Source organism: Anabrus simplex, chromosome 2 (genome assembly GCF_040414725.1).
Source record: "Anabrus simplex isolate iqAnaSimp1 chromosome 2, ASM4041472v1, whole genome shotgun sequence".
NCBI classification, from domain to species: Eukaryota; Metazoa; Arthropoda; class Insecta; order Orthoptera; family Tettigoniidae; genus Anabrus; species Anabrus simplex.
In genome coordinates, this window is record NC_090266.1 from 128,448,965 (window position 1) to 128,472,605 (window position 23,641).

At 37.5% G+C, this 23,641-nt stretch overlaps 1 protein-coding gene across 1 annotated transcript in view; it reads left to right on the top strand.

The window, feature by feature from the left end:
- Positions 1–11,628, top strand: part of LOC136862698 (WD repeat-containing protein 20) — a 135,439-nt gene extending 123,811 nt beyond the window's left edge. Inside the window, exon 4 of the mRNA XM_067138903.2 lies at positions 10,838–11,628. Within this exon, the coding sequence (XP_066995004.2) occupies positions 10,838–10,912 (75 nt within the window). The 3' untranslated portion in view covers positions 10,913–11,628. The remainder of the gene's footprint in view (positions 1–10,837) is intronic.
- The last annotated feature ends 12,013 nt before the right edge of the window (positions 11,629–23,641 follow it).

Sequence of the window (23,641 nt, forward strand, 5' to 3'; positions counted from 1 at the left end):
TGATGTTAATAACGAGTTGCTCCTCCGCGAGCCCTCAAAATGGCAGCAATATGGTGAGGCAGCAACTCTACAAGGTATTGGAATCGTTCTGGAGGGATCTGGACCCACGCACCTTGCACTGCTACCCACAATTGGTCTTGTGTATTTGGTGCGGAATTCATGGAGCGTACACCAATATCAATAGCATCCCATAAATGCTCAATTGGATTAAGATCAGGGGATCTGGAAGGCCAATCCATGGTCGTAACTTCACTGGAGTGCTCCTCCAACCACCTGCGTGCCACCAAAGAGCGGTGACATGGTTCATTGTCCTGTTGAAACATGGCATCTCTGTCAGGGTACTCTAGGGCCAGAAAGGGATGCAGATGATCTGAAAGAATGTCCACATAACATGCACTTGTCAGCACTCTTTGCAGCCAGACAATGGGGCCTAATTGCCCAGACCAGAACTGAGCCGCCTCCCGCCTGGATGCAACCTTGTTGACACCAAGAATCCATAACTTCATGGTACTTACGTCACACTCGCACACGCCCATCAGCTCGATATAACTGGAACCGGGATTCATCGGACTGTACCACACGCCGCCACTGTTCTATGGTCCATTGCCGATGTTCGCGAGTCTATGCATGTCGTTGAGCTCCTGTGTCGAGATGTCAGCAAAGGGACATGAGTTGGTCATCGGCTGGTGAAGGCTATGCGGTGCAGTTGCCCCCTTACAGTCCTGGTAGAAATGGGTTCCTGACTCCCAACATTTAAAGTCACAGTAGCCTGTCGAGCACCTGGTATGGTTCTGCAGAGGCGACTAGATGTCCTTTCGTTAAACTCCTGTGATCTGTTCGTGCGCGGTTTACGCAGGTGGTAACTTTCCCTCTGCAATATTGAAGATCCACCCTCAACACCGTTTAACTCAGAAACCCAAATTCGCATGTAATCTCCACAATGCTATGACCCATGCGCCGTGTGCTGATGATCATCCCACATTCAAAATCAGTTAACTTGTAACGTGTTGCCATCTTCACGACACGGGTGTCCGTTACTTTACCACAACAGCGGAATCAGAAGTAAATATAGGGAAATTGCCGACAGAAATACAAAATGACATTAAATATGAAATAAAAAAGAAACTCCCAAGTTTAGTAAAAGAAATGAAAACCAATCCCGACCAAGCCCTCCTAAAACAAATAAAAGAATTAAAGACAAAAATAAGGTATAACAACGTATCGTAACTAAGGTGGATAAAGGCAAAACAATAGTCCTAGTAAATAAAAGTGACTACATTAATAAAACTGAAGAATTATTTTCTAATGAATCTTATACAATAGTAAATAAAGACCCAGTCTCTAAAATTCAACGGAATCTAAAAACAATCCTTAAAAAAACAACTTGTTTATTTGATGAGCAAGGACAACAAAAAATGGTCAACATGAATCCAACATTGCCTAAGGCAAAGGCACTGCCTAAGGTACACAAAAACAACACACCCATTCGACCAATCATAAATAGCAGAAATAGCCCAACATATAAAATGTCAAAATTTATACATCAGTTCCTCAAAAAGCATTATAAGTTTCAGAGTAACTCCTCAATTAAAAATTCTATTACCGAGCTCGATAGCTGCAGTCGCTTAAGTGCGGCCAGTATCCAGTATTCGGGAGATCGTGGGTTCGAGCCCCACTGTCGGCAGCCCTGAAGATGGTTTTCCGTGGTTTCCCATTTTCACACCAGGCAAATGCTGGGGCTGTACCTTAATTAAGGCCACGGCCGCTTCCTTCCCAGTCCTAGCCCTTTCCTGTCCCATCTTCGCCATAAGACCCATCTGTGTCGGTGCGACGTAAAGCCAATAGCAAAAAAAAAATTCTATTGAATTTTGCGAAAGATTAAAAAACTTCAACTTACAACCCCACCGCAGGATGAGCTCTTTTGATATTACCAATATGTATTCAAACATCCCCATTAAAGAGACGTTTGAAATTATTAACTTAAACCTTTCTAAACATAGTAGGGCCTAACTTAAGCTAGAAATAGATGAATTTATTAAACTACTTAAATTCGTACTAAATAGTAACTATTTCACTTTAAACAATAAGATCTACCACCAGTTGAGTTTAGCCATGGGTGACCCCAGCTCAGGAATATTAGCAGATATTTATATGGACAACATAGAACATAAAATAATTAAACCGAATATAGAAGGAATCTGTCTTTGGCTGAGATTTGTTGATACGTTTGTAATAAGACAACCAAAAAAATAACAGTGAAAAAATCCTAGAATTTTTAAATAGCATTGATAGATACATAAAATTTACCAAAGAAGACGGGAATGACAACTCATCGAATTATCTGGACGTTACTGTAAAACGCTTAAATTATAAATTCGATTATCAAATTTACAGAAAACCGACACACACATCAATAACAGTAAGAAATTATTCACTCCACCCGAAATCCCACAAAGAAGCAACCTTTTTCAGTATGATCTACAGAGCTCATAAGATACCCTTATCACCCGCGAATTTCACGAAAGAAATAAATTTTATAAAAGAACTAGCACTTGTCAACGGATATAAAGCAGAGATGGTGAATCGAATCAACAAAGTAAAGCTCAAATTAGCCACAAATCTCGCACCGGAAAAGACCAAAAAATCAAAATACGCAACCTTTACTAACACCAGTTCAACGATCCGCCAAATAGCAAACCCACTCAAAAAGCGGGATATGCAAGTAGCCTTTAAAACACATAACACTAATAAAAACTTATTTTTTAATCATAACACGGTAAATTCCTACAATAACAAATTTCAAAGTTCCGGAATATATACACTAACATGCACACAATGTAAATCTTCATATGTTGGCCAACCTGGCCGCAGCTTGCTAACCAGGTACATGGAACACTTTAACGCCTTAAAGCATAATAAATACTCCGCAGTGAGTAATCACATTAAAGAAACTGGCCATCATTATACCTCAATAGACAAAGACCTTACAATAATCAAAAGGATCGAAAAGGGGAAGCTAATGACAGAGTTTGAAAACATATATATTTATTTGGATCAATATTTTAATAAAGAAAAAAATTTGAACGACGTGGCCGAAATAAAGAGCTCGTTAATAGAACAGTTGCCAGCATTGTTACAAACTTTCAAATCAGATAAAAGCTAATTCTTTAGGATATTTAATCTAAAAACACTCACAACAGAAACTATTTCGACAACGAATCCCCCTCTACATAACACGCCAAAGCTTAACGTCCCGCCCGCAGGATCGTCCCCATACCCCCACCTCGACAACAGATAAGAACTCCCCAACACATGGTACGCCAATAGCAAACGCCCCGCCTAACATCTATCCCCCTCAACCCCCTACATGCCCCTCACAACAGCCCCTCCACACGTACAACACAAGGAGTAGAACCACAACAGACATTAGTCACAGTAACGTAAGAAAGACCACAAGACTTTGTAGCAGCAGTCAAAGGGGTATGTGAAAAAATATAACATCAAACTCACATTACAAGCACAACAACACATAACAGTATTCAAGTTAATTTCCATTTGTTCCTGATGCTTCACTCATTCTATTACCTTGAAAGAAACATAAACACCTACTCAAGATTTGGATAGAAGCCCCCCCCCTTAACTACAACTACATTAATACAAACTGCAGCAAGCCTCGAAAATTTCTAGAAGCTGGTCTCCAACGGTTCCAAGATTTTAATTTTTGGAATATCATTTTGATTCAAATTACACATGCAGTCAAATCATAGTTGTTTTTAAATAATTGCATTGGTGATCACAATTATTAACCAAATTCTCAATATTGGAAGTTACTGTGTTCCAGAAATCAATGGATTCTTGAAAAAATGGCTCCTATATTTTAACCTTCAGTTTATATTTATGACTCAAATTTAAAGCCATATTACAGTTAATTCAATCAACCACAGCATTGTGAATACAATTTTAGCCAAATTTTCAAATTGTAGTTACTATGTTTTGGACGTCAATGTATTTTAGAATTAAGGGTTACTCCAATTCAACATTAAAATTGTGAAAACAATTTTAACCAAAAAAAAATTTTAATTGTTGTTACTATGTTTTGGACGTCAGTGTATTTTAGAATTAAGGGTTACTTCAATTCAACATTGTAATTCATATTGTCATACTTTTAATGTGTACATAATTCCTATGTTTTTTACATATTATTACTAAACATGGATTTATACTCAAGAAAAAAATTTGTAAAAACAATCCATATATGACAGGTCTTAACCTTGAGACAATTATGTAGGCTGAAGATGCTTATAAATAAAGCGAAACATGTCCTTGTAAATTCGTGTTGTAGTATTATGAACTAGCAACACAAAACTAATTTTTATTGAATAGGTGGATTAAAATAATCACTACATTGTAAGCATTTACTGGTGTCTGTGACAGACTGCTCAGTTACGCCGCAACTAGCTGCAACACTCGGGGTCATACATGGCACATTGTCTAATGGAACACCCCTTCCCGTGACTTTTGGCTGCTCAGTGTATATTCTGACCCGCAAGCAAGAATCAAAGAAGGAGCTATTGTGGAAAGATTCAGCGCTGTCGGTGCAAAATTACAGTCTGAGTAAATGGATGTTGGTACATTAGTGAACTTGTACAACTCTCTAATTGCTTTCCTGAATGAAATGAAACTATCCTTTAATGTCTATAGAAGTGTTGGTAAAAAGAATATTCAAAACATTCAACAAGTGGTAGGAACAGAGGAAAGTAGATCCAAAACCAATTAAGAAGCACAAGAAATTCTTCAATAAAGCTTCTGAAACTGAACCAGGAAATGAAAATTATGATCCAAATTTTATCCTACAGAGCATTTATACTGCAACTGGAGGAGGCAATTCTTCATGCAGTTCATGACAACCCTAGTGTCAGCCTAAGACAGCTTACAACCCTAGTGTCATCGCAAGACTGTTAGCTTCAGGTAGTAATGTTAACCGCATGACTGGAGAGTGTTGCATGGGAGCCTTCTGTATCCATATCATTTACAGTGTCTGCATGCACTATGAACAGCTGATTTTCCTGCACATGTATACATTTGCGAATGGTTTATTCAACAATGTGTCAACCCTGATTTTAGTGCAGCTGTGCTGTTTACTGATGAGGTGTCATTTCAACGTGATCAGATTGTAAATTTTTACAATTGGCACATGTGGGCTGATGTGAATCCTCATGCAGCTGTTGAAGTGCATCATCAACAAAGATTTTCTGTCAATGTTTGGGTCGGTATTGTTGCAGACTGTTTGTTATTACTTGAGATAACTCTCTAGAGCAGGGCCTCTCAGAGTGCATGCGCCGGGTGCATGCACTGTGCACGGTGCAAAAGACGACTTGGCTTGGTTGACCCCCTACTCCTCGATTTGGAGCATTAGCGCTTACTCTCTCTTTCCTCACGCCTATCTCGCTCACTCCCCCTGTCTCCCTCTTCCACACTTGCTACGTCGCGCTCCAAATCCGAGCTGAGTTGAGCCGAGTAGAGCCGAGCTTAGGCGAGCTTAACCGAGTAGCCCAGAGACGAAGCGTTGGTCCGAGTCGAGCCGAGCGGGAACGATGCACAGTGCACAGAGCTCTTGCGCCTCGATTTGCACGCGTGAGATTTTGGGCGTTTGAGAGGCCCTGCTCTAGAGAAACATACTGGTTCACCATTTCAATGCTAATTGGTATCTCAAGTTACAAGTCAGTACTGAACCAACTGTGAAGTTCATTATGTGCAGTGTTTGTTAGGGCCTCGTGTTTTTTCACCCTGATTCAACGGACGAACTAAGCATGCTTTCATGGAGAGCCCTCTACCTGTTCTGCTAGAAGATGTCTCATTTACTAGTGTGACAAAACATGTACTTTATGCACGATAATGCTGCTCCTGATTTCAGTGTTAATGTCCGTCAGCTTCTAAATAACAGATTCAGTGACCAATGGATAGGTAGAGGTGGACAAATTCCCAGGCCTCTACGCTCTCTGGACCTAAACTCACTAGACTGTTGTTTGTGGAGGTATTTGAAAGTTCTTGCGTATCAAACCTGATACAAGGTGCAGAGTATTTGTGCCCGTATTTTGGAAGGCTGCAAAACCATACACAATACTCTAGGGATGCATCATCAAATCCAGTATTCAGTGTGATCGCAGGTTGATGCACAAATCAATACTAACAGAGGGAATTTTGAACATTTCATGTAAGAAAGTGTTTCATCTGGTATACTGATACCTTTTGTTCCTGTGTTTTTCCATGGTTAATATATTATGTAGAGTTGTAGAAAACTAGTTCTGGCATGGAAATAAAGATTTTCTGGACCCTTGTGCATATATTTTCTTCTATGTGTGAGGAATGTGTCCTGAAAGTTTGGCGATACCTTACTGCTACACCTTGTATGGAGATTAAAACACAAGAAACATTTGGAACAGAATGTATCCTTCTGAAATCCTTTCTCTTAGAAGAAAGAAAAAATAAGCAGTGATTGTCACTTCTAAACAAACTTCTGGTAGCAAAAATCTCCGAGGATTTCTATTCCTGCTACTAATTCTACTGCTGAAAGGTTCTTCTCAGCCCGTATGAGGGTTAAAAATTATGTATGTTAATCTCAAAGTCAAAAATTCTTGGTGCATCTTGTAGTGTTTGCCGTTAAAAGGGATTTAGTTGTAAAGTTAGAATATAAAGATGTAGACAAATTTGCTAATGAAAAAGCAAAACATAGCCACTATACTGGTAATTAGACTTATATTTGCATCATTGCTATTTGAGTTAAGGAGTTTTGTCAGCTATATAAAGTTGTTTGAGAAGCCATAGCCCAAAAGAGATTGGGAACACAAAGTATAGAAATGGTGCGAGCAACGTACAACAACTGTGTCTGCAGCGTACAGACTCCAGTTAGATAGACAGAATGTTTAGAAATGAAACTGGACTAAGGGTAGTGTGCTGTCACCTTTTGTTTCTAATGGTTATGGACAAATTTGTAGAGACAAAGGAAGCGCATGGGAATAGAAAGATGAAGTTATTAACTATTGAAAGACTATATTGTGGTCTGAGCAATGCACAGCAAAGCAGTACAAGAACAACTTGATGCACTGAATGAGAAAATTGAGAAGTTTGGTATGAAAATCGGTGCAAGAGAAAAGTAAGACCCTGGTGATATCAAGAGGAGAAAGACTAGGGAAAGGCATTGTCAAAATTGATAGTCAAAGCCTTGAAATTGTGGACAGTTTCAAATATCTTGCGAGTGAATTAATGCAGAATACATGGCTGGACATGGAGATCAGCAAGAGGTTGTAACAGGGCAATGGATTCTACCAGAGTGTTAAAAAACTTGTCTGGAATAAGGAAATACCAAGTAAGTGTAAAGATAATGTACAAAACGTATTATGTACCCATATTGACTTACTTGGCTGAGACCTGGACAATGACAAGTGAGGAGGAGAGTAGAATTCAGGCCAGTGATATGAAATATCTAAGAAGTATGATGGGAAAGATGAGGAAAGACAGAGTGAGAAACAGATATGTTAGAAAGGAAGTTGGAATAGAAAACCTAAATGAGAAAATTGATAGGAATAAACTAAGATTTTATGGATACATAAAGAGGATGGAAGAGGAAAGAATACACAAACAGATAATAGAGATGATGTTCAAGGGAAAAAAGAGTGAGGAGGAGACCTAGAACAAGGTGGATTGATTCAGTAAAGAGGAGTGCAAGAAGAAATGTGGAGTGGGACAGAATGATAGAAGATGAATGGTGGAAGGAGAGGAAGGTGTTAAAAGTGTTACAAAATGCCCTGACCTGTTTGGAGCTGGGGGGATAGTAGTAGTGGTGGTGGTGGTGGTGGTGGTGGTGGTCGTAATAATACTAGTAGATATTTTACCTTGAAGGTGTTACGTTATTCTTTATATAAAAAGGATAGTAATTCCAATAAAGGCTCATCAAGTTTGGGGAAGGGGGTGGAAAATTCTTTGGGCCCAAAGGTGTTGTGGCAGTTAAATTTGGCCCTGCATGCATCAGTCCTTCTTTGGAACTATTCAGACAAATCTTTGTTTCTTAAAATCCAGAATTAAAGTGTACACTTTTTACTATCATGCTTCGATATTTCTTCTGTCAGCCTATCCTAAATGATTTTAACCATTTCTTTACTGCGGCATTTTCCCGACAATTATTTCTGCTACTTTATAAAATAAATCACTACTGATCTGCATTTAGGGTATAAAATAAATCGCTACTGATCTGCATTTAGGGCAGTCGCCCAGGTGGCAGATTCCCAATCTGTTGTTTTCCTAGCCTTTTCTTAAATGATTGCAAAGAAATTGGAAATTTATTGAACATCTCCCTTGGTAAGTTATTCCAATCCCTAACTTCCCTTCCTATAAACAAATATTTGCCCCAATTTGTCCTCTTGAATTCAAACTTTATCTTAATATTGTGATCTTTCCTACTTTTAAAGACACCACCCAGACTTATTTGTCTACTGATGTCCTCCCACACCATCTTTCCACTGACAGCTCGGAACATACCACTTATTACAAGTCATCAGTCTCATTTTTTGGTCCGTATTGACAACAGTGATTACATTCAATTTACAAAGTATACATTTATTATTCACCTATTCAATACCTAGGTAGTTTTTTAACACTCTGGTAGAATCCATTGCCCTGTTACAACCTCTTGCTGATCTCCATGTCCAGCCATGTATTCTGCATTAATTCACTTGCAAGATATTTGAAACTGTCCACAATTTCAAGGCTTTGACCATCAATTTTCACAATACCTAGGTAGGTATTGAATAGGTGAATAATAAATGTATACTTTGTAAATTGAATGTAAACATGCCACTTAGTCGAGCAGCTCGTCTCCTTTCTCCCAAGTCTTCCCAGCCCAAACTTTGCAACATTTTTGTAATGCTACTCTTTTGTCGGAAATCGCCCAGAACAAATCGAGCTGCTTTTCTTTGGATTTTTTCCAGTTCCTGAATCAAGTAATCTCGGTGAGGGTCCCATACACTAGAACCATACTCTAGTTGGGGGTCTTACCAGAGACTTATATGCTCTCTCCTTTACATCCTTACTACAACCCCTAAATACCCTCATAACCATGTGCAGAAATCTGTACCTTTATTTACAATCATATTTATGTGATTACCCCAATGAAGATCTTTCCTTATATTAACACCCAGATACTTACAATGATCTCCAAAAGGAACTTTCACCCCATCAACACAGTAATTAAAACTGAGAGGACTTTTCCTATTTGTGAAACTCACAACCTGACTTTTAACTCTGTTTATCATCATACCATTCCCTACTGTCCATCTCACAACATTACCGAGGTCATTTTGCAGTTGCTCACAATCTTGTAACTTATTTATTACTCTGTACAGAATAACATCATCTGCAAAAGGCCTCATCTCTGATTCCACTTCTTTACACATATCATTGATATTTATAAGAAAACATAAAGGTCCAATCATACTGCCTTGAGGAATTCCCCTCTGAATTATTACAGGGGCAGATAAAGCTTCATCTACTCTAATTCTCTTGAGTTCTATTTTCTAGAAACAGAGCCACCCAATCAGTCACTCTTTTGTCAAGTCCAGTTTGCACTCATTTTTGCCAGTAGTCTCCCATGATCTACCCTATCAAATGCCTCAGACAGGTCAATCGCGATACAGTCCAATTGACCTCCTGAATCAGGATATCTACTATATCTTGCTGGAATCCTACAAGTTGCGTTTCGGTGGAATAACCTTTCCTAAACCCAAACTGCCTTCTATCAAACCAGTTATTAATTTCACAAACATGTCTTACTAGCTACTAGCACTTTCTGCAGTTTTTTTTATATATTATAGTGAAAATTAAATTATAGAATGAGTTCTTGGTTCAAGGTAGTTTCACCTTCTTTGTTCATAGATCATTTACTGAAAGGTGTAAAAATGACTGGTAGGGTTTGTTTGAGTGGAAACCCAGTGAGCAGTGTGGCCTATGCTGACGATTTGGTCTTAACGGTAGACTGTGCTGAAAGCTTGTAGTGTAATGCTGTATATTGGAACTTGAAAATAGGTGCAGTGATTTTGATGTGAAAATTAGCATTTCCAAGGCTAAAGTAATGTCAGTAAGGAAGAAACTTAGAGGGTTTAATGTCAGGTCAGGAAAATAAGACTGAAACAGGTAGTTTCTTTCAAATATTTAGAATGTGTAATCTTCCCGGATATTAGTGTAATAAGTGATATTGAATAATGGCTGAGCAAAGCTAATGCAGTGAGCTAGCAGTTGCAAACAACTGTATCCTGTAAGAAAGAAGTCAGCTCCCAGACAAAACTATCTTTACCCCAGTTTGTTTTCTGACATTCTTTGCTGTTCTAGAGTGAAAACTGGGTGTGCTGAGGGCATCTCATTCATATGTTGGAAGTAACAGACATGAAAGTAGCTAGAATGATTGCTGGTACGAACAGATGGGAACAGTGGCAGGAATGTGCTCAGAATAAGGACATAAAGGCTAAGTTACAAATGAACACGATAGGTGGAGCTGTACTTACAAGCCACCTTTGCTGGTGGGGTCATGTGAGGCAAATAATGGAGGATAGGTTACGTAGGAGAATAATGGACTTGACCAAAAATTTGATATTTTAAGTATAATCTGAAAAGTAACTATAGTACAAAGGTGGTTTTCCTAAATATGATTTAACTACAGCTGTCAACAGGAAGTAAAATTACTGGTTTGGTATGGAAATTTCTAAATCATATTACTTAATTGGCTATCTCTTTTCTTGTTTTATATGGAAATTTTAAGGAAATTTCTCACCCAGTTACTTTGTTTCAGGGCTTGGCCTCTCATATACCATCAAGTCCAACAACTGTTACCGCTGCTGCTGTCGGAGGTGGCACTGTGGTATAGCAAGTCTCCCCCAGGCCTTGTGGCGCTGGGCACCTCTCTTTGAAGTTTTCTCTATGTAGATGCAGTCAAGCAATGAAGTCTGGGGTAATTGTAGCATCTCTAGTAAGATTTCTGGTACTAGAAAAAATTGACAAAAATCTTCTGGTACGGATGCTGTTAACATTGTGTTGTGTGATTAAGGGATCAACATGAGTGTAATGTGGTGCAGTTGTGCAGCCAGCAGAAACAGTTTGGGCACAGTTAAGGACCATGTAAGTGCCGTGTGACCCATATATTGTTTTATTTTGTTTTTGCAGTCCATGAATGATGTTTGTGGAATATAGACTGTCTAATTACCAATTCAGCCATGGGCAGGCAAACTTGGAGATTAATTTCTTCCCCCATTTCCAAGAATAATAACCATTACACATCACTGAAAGCCAATGAGCACTGAGTTTACCAGTGAGATCAACTCAAGGCAGGAATACTTTCATATTTTAAAGTGTTATTAGAATTTTGAATTCTGAAGTAATATTCAAAAAACTATCCCTGTGCTGGCTTTTAAGACTTTTTGTTTTCAGCAGTGAGGATGATGGAGTTGTACCTGTAATACAGCATCTGTGTTATCTAATAAAATTTCTGAACACGAATGAAGGTGTGGTATACAAATCTAGACTGATCATTGTACAATAATAAGAGAGAGCTGGAGGCATGTGCATTGTAAATATACATGAAAGATGATGCTGAATTCTCCACGAGGCCTATTACAGTTTTGATTAGCCCTTGTAACCAACTTGCGTTTTAGACACTGTTTTTGTAGCATAACCTAAAAAGTAGTATTTAAAAAAGCATTTCTCAGTTTCACATTTCTAAAATGCATGCTTGGGAACAATAATGAACATCCTTTCGTATGTTACAAGTAATTTGTACTTGTTAATTTTCTCACCCACAGCATTCTTCAGCATTACTAATAATAATTTGGAATGTTGAAATTTTTCATAGCAGAACCTTTGCAAATGTAGGTAACATTTATGTTTATGGCAAACTTGTTGGTGCTGGTTTTTACCTTAAAAACTGATAATATTGTGATCATTTGTCATTTTAGCCCTACTGTTTCCAGCTTTATGCAATAATGAATCTGATGCTCTGGAAGTGACATCCTCTTTTATGTATATTATCCTCATGCATAATCAGACTTCCATCTCTTTTATTAAACTTTTTTTTTAATTTGTTCTTGTTTTGTTTTAAGAGTACCTAAATATAGAAAGTGACCTGCTTTGTAATTGTGATATAGACATTCACTAGTGTGTGAAGTGTCCTATTATGGCAATAATTGCTCTTCTTACTGACAGTTATTTATATTTGTAAAATCTCATTTAAATACTTGATTTACATGACAATTTTGAGAAGGTTACATAGTGAACACACTGGGCTATACACCAGTCTCTCTATATCAATGTTCTTACCTCAGCTTTGAAAGTACATGAAAGGCAGTTCATAACTATATAATGGTATCTTAACTATTTTCTGTCTATTTATTTTAGATGTACAATATGTCACTTTGGAGAGTTGTATTACTAAGCTCTCTCTGAAAACTGATCACAGTTCTGTTTAGTTTCAAGTTTAATACTCTCAAGTATCAAAATTTCAAATATGAATGAAAAAATATTCTTACTTGCAATACATAAATAGTACCAGTATAAGACTGTCCTTGTGGTTGCTAGTTTATTGGTTTCTGCCTGTGAACACACAAATTATTTTATCTGAAGACTTATATACTTGTAGAAGAAGTGTTCATTAATAAGTGATTGCACGAGGTATCAGATAATTTGTTCCTAAATGAAATGTCTACATATATATGTCCTTTGAGATGAAACTTTCCATAAATTTTAGAAGATAGGCTTTGAAGTGAAACCCTTTAGGAATCACTAACATTTCTTCAAAATACTTATCCTATTTAAAAATGTTAGTGTCATGGAAATAGAATATGTTTGTCGTGGAGTTTGAATAATATTCCATAACCGTTCGTCGTCACTAGATATCGGACTTGTATGCAAATGCATATTTTGTTTGCCGTTATGTAGACCTCCAGAACTGACAAGGAAATGCGTTTGAAGGTGAAATTGGACAAAATATTAATTTCAATAGTGGATATATATGCATATTTGCATATTTTTTAGTTTAGTGGATACATTTCAAATTTGATTTATTTTTCATGCTTTTGACTTGAATTATGCATATTTTAACATGTTTTACAAGCAGTCTTCAACAAAATGTACAGTAATTAATGCCATGAACTCTTTCGGCGATGAAACAGTTTAAAGAGAACTGGCACTTATCAAGACACACTTCCAAATCACACCACAATCAGTCAAGAAGCTAGAAACACATGGATTGCATCTTGGTGATTCACCAAACATTATGGAGAACGTGAAGATGAAATGGAAGGTATCCTAGGAAACTTAGACTCTGTCTTTAACCCGTGAGGGGTTGGGTCACAGTCTTTTAGACTGGGCACATACATTTTTTATTCTTTCGGAATAGTTTTTTGCGGTATAAAGTTTCCTGCTTTCCTGTACCTTTCAATGGACTCGTCCACTACACATGTTTACCTTCACTGTTCCCCCCTTTCATCACCCGTCAATTACTCCAAAGCTTTGTCAGTAAGCCCGGTCCTTTACACCATGCGCGACTCCTGATGTTCGCCGTTTGTGGTCTTTGCTGTTGGTATAGAAGTGTTTTGCGAGTTTCTTGTATATATGACTTCAATAATACAATGCGTTTTGCTACAAAAACTGGTATTTAGTTTCATGGATATGCTTTTCTTTAATAAAACAATGTGTTTTGCTAGAGACTAGTATTTCGTTTCACAGATTTTTTTTTTTCGATAATACAATGTGTTTTGCATTAAAAACTAGTATTTTGTTTCACAGATATACTTTTCTTTAATAATACGTGTTTTGCTGTGTATTTTGTTCCATGGATATGTTTTTACTTAACAATACAATGTGTTATGCAAGAAAATTTATAAATATTCTTTCATGGGTATATTTTTCATTAATAATACAATGTGTTTTGCTGTAAAACTGATATTTAGTTTCATGAATATGCTTTCCTTTAATAATATAGCTTGTTTTGATATAAAAGCTAGTATTTTGTTTCATGGATATATTTTTCTTACACAATACATTATTTCTTGCCAGAAAAACTGGTATTTTGTTTCGTGGACATATTCTTCCTTAAAAAACAATGTGTGTTGCTACAAAATATTCTATTATTTTATACTTCCTAGTCAAATCGACCGTGTGCGACCCATCATGAAACTCTTTTGTCGCGACCTCTCAGGTGTTAAATCCGGGCTACGACATCATGATAGCTATAAACAAATATTTGGCTGGTACTGATAATGTGGACCTAACACAATGTTTAACGTCTGTACTCACTCCCAAATTCAAGTTCTGTCCTGTCACATCTGTAGATGTAGATAGATCATTCTCCGTATTGAAGCTAGTTTTAACAAAGGCCATAGATTTAAACTAGAAAACTTGGAGAAGACTGTTTTAGTATACTGCAAAGCGAATTATGGACAGGAAGAATAGGGTGTGCAGTGTAATATAAGAGAGGAATGTGTATTTAAGAGTGTTTCTTCACGTTTGTGGGTTTTTTTTTACATGGTTTTCTTAAAACCTTACTCATTGATTTATCATGTTTATTACTGGGCGAGTTGGTCGTGCGGTTAGGGGCGCGCAACTGTGAGCTTGCAGCTTGCATCTGGGAGGATTGTGGGTTTGGACCCCACTTTGCACGTTATAAATTTCACAAGTTGGACCCCACTGTCGGCAGCCCTGAAGGTGGTTTTCTGTGATTTCCCATTTTCGCACCAGGCAAATGTTGGGGCTGTACCTTAAGTCCACGGCTGCTTCCTTCCCATTCCTTAGCCTTTTCTATCCCGTTGTCTCTATAAGACCTGTCTGTGTCAGTGTGACGTAAAACAAGTTGTTAGAATTATCATGTGCATTAACACACTGACTGTTATGTATGAGAAGCGTGCATATTGTTTTAACAGTGAACACTGATAGATTGATATGTCTCACAACCTATGCACTGCTGGTGCTTGTGGAACAGCCGCAGCTGCAAGTAGTGTGATTTTTTCATTCATTTGTTTATTCATGGCCATTTATGTATTGGTTTGGTGGAATCACGTGTGTCTTGTAAAAAGGAATGTTATGTTTGCATTTCATACAAGTGTTAAATAGCATGAAAATAAATTAATACTTAAATGCATATTTCACCACTTTTTGCAGCATAGTTGCATGCTTATATTAGTGATTTATACAGCATATAAATCCGATGTCTAGTCATCACACAGGAGGTTTCTGTGAGGTTTCAGCTACACGTCAGCCCTAAATGTAGCTTTTTTATCATCAAGTTTTCATTTGGCTTGAATCAGGTTAAGTAGACTTAGGTTGTGGTTGAGTAGTATTTTTCTTTTGTCTATATTCACTGGTTATGAATAAGATGGGCACATGTCGCTAACTTTGCCGTCTAAGAGAAACCATAAATCTATTTATCTATATTCACTTTTTCTGTAATTAAAAAGTGAAGTGTTTGTCTCTTCCCCTTTGAGGAGGAAGGTTTAATTTTTCATTTTAGGACTAAAAAATTCAAATCTCAGCTGTGCTTTCCCTTAGGTAATTAAACTTTTAGTAGAGATACTTGCAATTTAATTGAGAAATATCACTTAAAGTCCTTGTTCTACCATAGTACTTGTTTATACCTCTTGAGTTTGGTACTCTAGCACCTGTTGTAGAATATTGCTTGTACAGTTGAGTCTATTTGCAAGTTTATTGTAGTTCCTATTATCTTTCTTTCAGGGTTTGTTAATAGTAAAAATTCTTAAAGCCAATCAATATTATCCCATACTTATTATTTACTAGCTGTAGTACCCATCGTTGATGGGACAGTTACTTAGCACTGTCATGTGACTGCCACTGATGTTTACCTTATTTTTCACTATATCCCAAAAAAGGTACAGAACAAAAATTTGTTGTGATGTTTTTCCTTGTAAAACCAACTGTAAGAGAGTTACATCGAGTTTTATTGTAGGCCCCTTCTGAAGCACACCCTCCTGAAGAAACTTTTGGACAATATATAGCTAAACTCTTACTCAACCTATAATACCAAGTTTCATTAAAATCCACCTATCCATTTTCCCCTGATGCTGTAACAGAAAACTGAACTTGACATAGGTCATTACAATGACGTCAGTACTCTTGTCGGAATACAATACTAACTGACTGGATGTCACGGCTAAAAGCAATGCTATCGTATAAAATGCTTGATCAAATGAAAAACGGCACATTTTCTCACTTTTAACTAATGGTTCTATGTTGCCTTTCTGACAGTTCCCAGTTCCAGAGCTCGAATGACCAGGCCATAGACAGTCGTGAACGCTCCTCTTCCGTATTCCATGAAGTGTGCACACCTGTTTATTTCAATCAGTGCCTCAGAGTAGAGATTTCATAGCTGGAATACTATGATGAACCAGTGTGTTATGGACCAGTAGTTATCAGAAAATTTATGAACCAGGGTAATGGCATGATAAAAATGGAAGTTATCTAACTCTTCAGCTACCTCCTGCCAGTATTGAGGCAGGCTGCTTTACTTGACATGCAACAGTAATACCACTTATTGGAGATCAGTGGCAACAGAAGAGATAAAGCACGTTATAACAAACAATAGTCAACGTAGTGTTATTGTTGCTCAATTTTTATGGACTTTCGATTTTGTAGCCCTTCACATCTAGTTTACTTTTGGCTGTGATGTTAGGGCATCCAATGTAAAGGGAGCCCTCCTTTCATGACGTTCTTTCATGACTTTCTCTCATTTCGATAGTCATATTACCAAGCAAGTTGGCCATGCGGTTAGAGGTGTGCAGCTGTGAGCTTGCATTCAGGAGATAGTGAGTTTGAACTCCACTGTTGGTAGCCCTCAAGATTGTTTTCCATGGCTTCCCATTTTTTGCACCAGGCAAATGCTGGGGCTGTACCATATTTAAGGCCACGGCCGCTTTCTTCCAGCTCCTGGCCCTTTCTTAACCCATTGTCACCATCAGACCTCTCTGTGTCACTGCAACGTAAAGCAAATTACAAAAAAAAAAAAAAAAAAAAAAAAAAAAAAAAAAAAGAAAGTAATATTTGCAATTTTCTTGCCGCGATGGGCTGATGAGGACGAGGTTTTTCACATGAATACAATCATTACAAAAACACCATCGCCAGTTAATACGACTAAACAATATTTCCATGTTAGCGATGTTCGTCATTGACACGGACAAAGCAACGAAAGTCTAAAATATTAATATCTCTGTTATCATAGCTGGAGCACTAAAATTGTATAAGACATAATGATCAGAAATTGTATTCTCTACTACTTTTGTTATGTAGTATGATTTGATAGGGTCACTGATAACATCGATATTTGAGAATTAAATTCTAGGCCTTCCCTTAAACTACCATTTCACCCAGCATGAATAAAATATATTATAGCATAGACTGTATTGCCTTACTCTCAGACTTTATATACTGATTTGCATTAAATTCTGTTCTGTCATTTTTTCGTATTTCAGCGTTGATATGGACTAAGAAATAAAGATCTAAATTTATTAATATCTCTATCATAGCTGGTACGATAAAACTGTGTAAGACCTAAGTGATCGTAAATTGCATTATCCATAACTTTTGTTATGGAGTGTTTATTGATAGGACCAATAATAACATAGCTATTTGAGGATTAACTTTTAGGCCTTCCCCTAAACCACCATTTCACCCAGCATAAATAAAGTTATTTCTAGTCTAGATTGTAATGCATTATTCTTGGACTTTACATACCGATTTTCATTAAATTCTCTTTAGCATTTCTCTAGTGATGCGCATACTTACCTACAGACGGACAGACATGATGGAAAATTAAAAATTGCATTTCCTTCTTACTGTGGACACGGCCAATACAGATATACCTTTCTTTCCCAATTCTGAGCAATGTACAGACAAAACTTTTCATTTTATATAGCCTTGTTTAAAGGCTTCTTCAGTGCCACAACACTGCAGATAATTAAATGATTGAACAATTCAATACAGTAACATAGTTCAAACATATGAAGTGGGCTGTCAGCTTGTATTCAGGAGATAGTGAGTTTGAACCCCACTGTTGGTAGCCCTGAAGATGGTTTTCCGTGGTTTCCCATTTTCACACTAGACAAATGCGGGGGCTGAACCTTGATTAACGCCACAGTTGCTTCCTTCCCCCTTCTTAGTCTTTTCCTATCCTATCACTGCCATGAGATCTATCTGTGTCGATAGAATATACAATATTCTTTTTTTTTAAATATAGCGTAGAACGTCAATTCTCTGTTTTTGGAGGTACAGAAGAAAAGCGTACAATCTGGGAACAAATTAAGGCCATCAACAATTTGGCTGGACATTACAATAATGAAATGTGTATATTGTAATCTTACAAAAACTCCTACATAAATTTAATGAGTTAAAGAAGAACTGTATATTTTACATTCAGTTCCATTGGGAAACTTCGTCACTTTCCCTTGAAGACTTCTTTCAGGTCAGCAGCTTTGATCAGCCTTGCTCATTGAAAAATATTCTACTAAATAACTTAACCCGAATCATATTAATATCTAATGTCCTCTTTACTTTAAACTATCCAGATAACGGTATATATTTACTTCAATAATTTTTATCACAAAATCTCATTTTCTGCGTCATCCGACTTCATTAGACTGCGTTCCATTACTTCTGTTTTAGATTTATTTTAATCAGGTATTCCTTCTCCAAGACTGTGTTCATATCATTCAGCAATTTCTCCAGATCTTATGCAGACTCAGATAAAGTAAATTCCACAGATTTTGTATTTGATTTCCTCTCCTTGAATTGTAATTCCTGTTTCCAAATTTCTCTTTGATTTGCTTTACTGTCTGTTTCATATAAACATTAAAATTCATTGGGATAAACTGCAACCCTGCCTAGTTCCTTTCTGGTTAGTTGATATTCTACCGGGCGAGTTGGCCGTGCGCGTAGAGGCGCGCGGCTGTGAGCTTGCATCCGGGAGATAGTAGGTTCGAATCCCACTATCGGCAGCCCTGAAGATGGTTTTCCGTGGTTTCCCATTTTCACACCAGGCAAATGCTGGGGCTGTACCTTAATTAAGGCCACGGCCGCTTCCTTCCAACTCCTAGGCCTTTCCCATCCCATCGTCGCCATAAGACCTATCTGTGTCGGTGCGACGTAAAGCCCCTAGCAAAAAAAAAAAAAAAAGTTGATATTCTTTCATATCCCTTGATTCTCATCAACTTCAAGGCCACCCTGTCCAAAACTTTAGGCCTCAGTACCTTCCATTCTTTTTTTTCCTTTTTTTTTTCTTCTGATAAACGGGCGAGAAATGTGGCTTGCACGGTAGGCACAATTACTAGTGCAATTCAACTGAACCTACCTATAGTTAGAAATATCACTGAAAATATTTAAATATGTGGAGGTCGTAACAGTTCCGGTTGTATGAACAATAAATCGCCACACACAAATGCAAAGGTGACACTACTAACACACACAAAATCACAGAAGAAATCATACTGAGATAGCCACAAGCTCGGAAAAATGTGTCACCATAACATGCATGTACTGCATACAGCCAAAAAGGTATACAAGAACATCTATTAATCTTGCGTATTATAGGACATTATTTCCTCAGCTACAGAATAGTTCCTTTCTAGTGAAAAAGTCCTTAATGGTCAGTTGTGTTCTGTCTTTTCTTAACACAGTACAGTGCTCCCTGAGCATTTGAAACCGTCTGTAATTCGCCCCCGTCTGTATCATGTGGAGATGTATGTAGGTGCGAATTTTGTCAAAGGCAGATAATTCTTTGTTAAACGTAGGCATAGGTTCAATTTCCTCATTGTCTTCCCCCTCTTTTTGCTATGTCCTGCCTGGTGCTTGCACTGGTTACAGTAGTAGCATTGTCACACAGTTCTATGGCCATTACACCACAAGTGGCAAGCTCATTGTCGACTGCTGTGCACGTAATGTAAAACAAAAGCTGAATGTTTCCACCTATTCAGTACTATTTATTATAACCTTAAAAAAGTTACATATATTTGATGAAACTAGTTTCGGTCTTGCTGGAGACATCATACTAGAAAAATATATGTAAATTTTTTAAGGTTACAATAAATAGTATTGAATAGGTGGAAACCTGTAGCTTTTGTTTTACATTATATTGCTCTTCAATACGGAATAATATGAAATTTATTACCTATGCTGTGCACGTGTCAAAGTTAACATCCATTAGTGCAAGCTTCTCTCATTCCTCACTGATAAGTTCTTTGCTGGCAGTTCTGTTATTATTTGAGACTCTGCCTTCATCAAAGCCATGCTTATGAAAAAAAAAAAAACAGTTTTGAACCGAGGCAGGCAAAACATGGAACCGTACTGACAAAGCAGATTGGCTCTAAAATATTGAAATCCATGTTCACTTCTTTCCCAGCATCCAACATACACACGGCCCTTTGCACTTGCTATTTGCAGTAGTATCCTTCAAAACAATCACCCCTTCATCTAGAGGCTGGGGGACACTGGTTCAGTTTGAGGAACAGAAAGTAACTTTCACATTTCATAAGGAAGAAAGTTCTTGTGGTTGGGTGGCATTGTTATCTAGAAACAAAACTATCTTTCTCGCCTTAGCACCCATAGAAGCATCCAGTCTGTGAAGAAATGTTTTAAAAAAATATTTCTGTGGTCATCCAGGCGTTGGTGTTTGCATAGTACTGCACTGGTAACTTCTTGATGTTCTTAAAGTATCTTGCTTTCCCTGGTTTACCTATGATGTCAGATATACGCTTGTCCAACGTATTATTATTACAGCAAAACAAAACAGTCATGTGGTCCTTCGAACTTTTACTCCATGACTACTTTCTCCTTTAAGTGCTAGTGTGCAATCCGGTAAGCAGTCAAAATATAGGCCAGTTTCATCTGCATTTTATTTGTCCGTCAGTTTATATCTTTCAGCCAGCTTTGGGAGATTTTCTTTCAACTTCTCCACAGCCAAATCATAAACTGCAGCACTCATTGGCGAGCTTTTTATACACCAGCCCATGACACTCCTATAACTGGGAAATCCATCCATTCAAAGCCAAAAAGTTTTCAACATCCATTCTTTCCTCAATACTTTGAGGTTTCCTCACAAGATGTTACCATCCAATGGAATTCTCAATGCCCGAGCTTGCTGATACCAAGAAAAGAGGACTGATTCCATATTGGAATACCTCAGTTCCTTCCCTGTTTTTCTCTTCTTTGCAATTGTCCCACAGTTTTGTACCTGTTTACATATCCTTTTTCAGTTATGGCATTCATTGTGGAAGCAGGCAAACCTAAGCATTTCAGAATTTCAGTTATATTGTTTGTCAGATTTCTTTTGATTTCCTTTATAATCCAAAGTTTACTGAGCTCGATAGCTGCAGTCACTTAAGTGCGACCAGTATCCAGTAATCGGGAGATAGTGGGTTTGAGCCCCACTGTCGGCAGCCCTGAAGATGGTTTTCCATTTTCACACCAGACAAATGCTGGGGCTGTACCTTAATTAAGGCCACGGCCGCTTCCTTCCAACTCCTAGGCCTTTCCTATCCTATCGTCACCATAAGACCTATCTGTGTTGGTGTGACGTAAAGCCACTAGGAAAAAAAATCCAAAGTTTTTCTTGTGGGGTTTTCAAAGGCCTTACAGGTTGCTAATTTTATCATAAGCAAACCAAAACACTACCAACATAGTAAAGTGCACGTTCCCTTTCTTAGCCCAGAAACATTCCTAAACCATTCTATGCGCCCAACTTGGACCTGGACTCAGATAACATTTACCATGCATTGCTCAAAGATTTTCCGTTGTTTGTTTGCCAACTCCCTTTCTTACTATGGTTTGTTTCCCATACCTTTTCCCTAGGCATGCTAGCATATTCGTTTACTATGCTGAGATGTCATCACTAGATCTTTGTCATACTACTAATGTGCATCAAATGCATCACATTAAAAATGGGGTCCACCATTGATCGGCCATTTATAAAGCCACATTGTTCCTCTTCTTGTTGTTCTTCTACCTTTCCTCTCAATCTCCTTTCTGTTATCCTTTGCATTATTTTTGTAACTTGTGATATGAGTGTGTATCCTCTGTAGTTATCACATACTTTCTCATCCCCTTTCTTAAGCTCTGTTGTTGTTTTTATTATTCCTTTTCCCCATTTTTCTGGCACACATTTCTGTATCCATGTATGTTTCACCAATTTATACAGCCAGCTGCCTTTATCATCTCCACATTTGTTTCAGAGTCTTAAAAATCTTCCCCAAACAGCGTATATGGGTTAGCCGCGTGTATAATCCTGCCGATCCAGGCTCAGTCCGATGGTATATGAAGGTGCTCAAATATGTCAGCCCTGTGCCAGTAGATTTACTGGTACATAAAAGAACTCCTGCAGGACGCATCTCCGAAAACCGTAAAAGTAGTTTGTGGGACATAAAGCCAATAACATTATTATTAATTCGTTAATGTATTTCAGCACAAGGTGTACTATACCGATCTTTGTCCAAATGTAAGCACTGAGAAACTGCCAAACTCCCGCTCTGCTTTCACGTCCTACCCTAACGTGCTGCAATTTCCATTTCGAGTACATTATTTCCATATTTATATTTTCATCTTAATACTGGGACATTTGAAGTATAGTATCTTTAGACTTAGGTTAAAAATTAACTTTGATTTGAATCAGTTTCTTTGTTGAAATAAAATATAACTGTGCGGTATGGGCCATATAACTATAAACTTGCATTTGGGAGATGATGGGTTCGAATCCCACTGTTGCAGCATTGAAAATGTTTCCATAGATTCCTGTTTTCACGCTCAGCAAATGCTTGGGCTGTATTTTGATTGAGGCTGTGGTCACTTCCTTCCCAGTCCTAGCTCTTTCCTAGCCTGTTGCTGGAAACCTATCCGAATTAGTACGATGTTAAACCACTCGCTCCCTTCTGTGAAGCCTCATAAATGTGCTACAAGAGAATGAACTTGCCAACAAGGAAAGTTGCTTTCATTCTAGCATGAACATGAAAGCACTTACACGATCTAGACTGTCATTGATACATTAAACAATAATTCATTCTCCTTGTTTCATAAATAATATGAACTTGTTCTACAGGTGTATAGACATCAAGTGAAAGAATATGTTCCTAATTATTTAGGAATTTGAAAGTTACTAAAATTGTATCTAATATTTAGACTGGCTGTCAGGAGTATCTGATGTCCAGCAAACTACTATTACTTGGTACCTGTGAGGAAACATTCTCTGACAGGACTCAACTAGCAGTTGTTTAATTATTGAAAATAAAGTTTATTGTTGATCCTCATGTTGATTAATTATTAGTATTGTGCAAGTTTTTGTTTGTTTCTATAGTTTATTTTTGTTATAGCATTGAATTATTTAATAATACTCATATAATAAATTGTTATATGCTGGAGAATGATAACCAGCAGGAAAGGAGAAATTGTGATCATAGGATGATTTGCCAATGGCTACATTTACTACCCTTAGTTATAATGCAGTGTCTATGTATTGAGTGCATATGACTTTTCTCAAGTTTGTGGTGACCTTTTGGTATCATTCATTAAGAACAGTCTTATATTTTGGTATAAAGTTTTTGTCTCCTGACTTTAT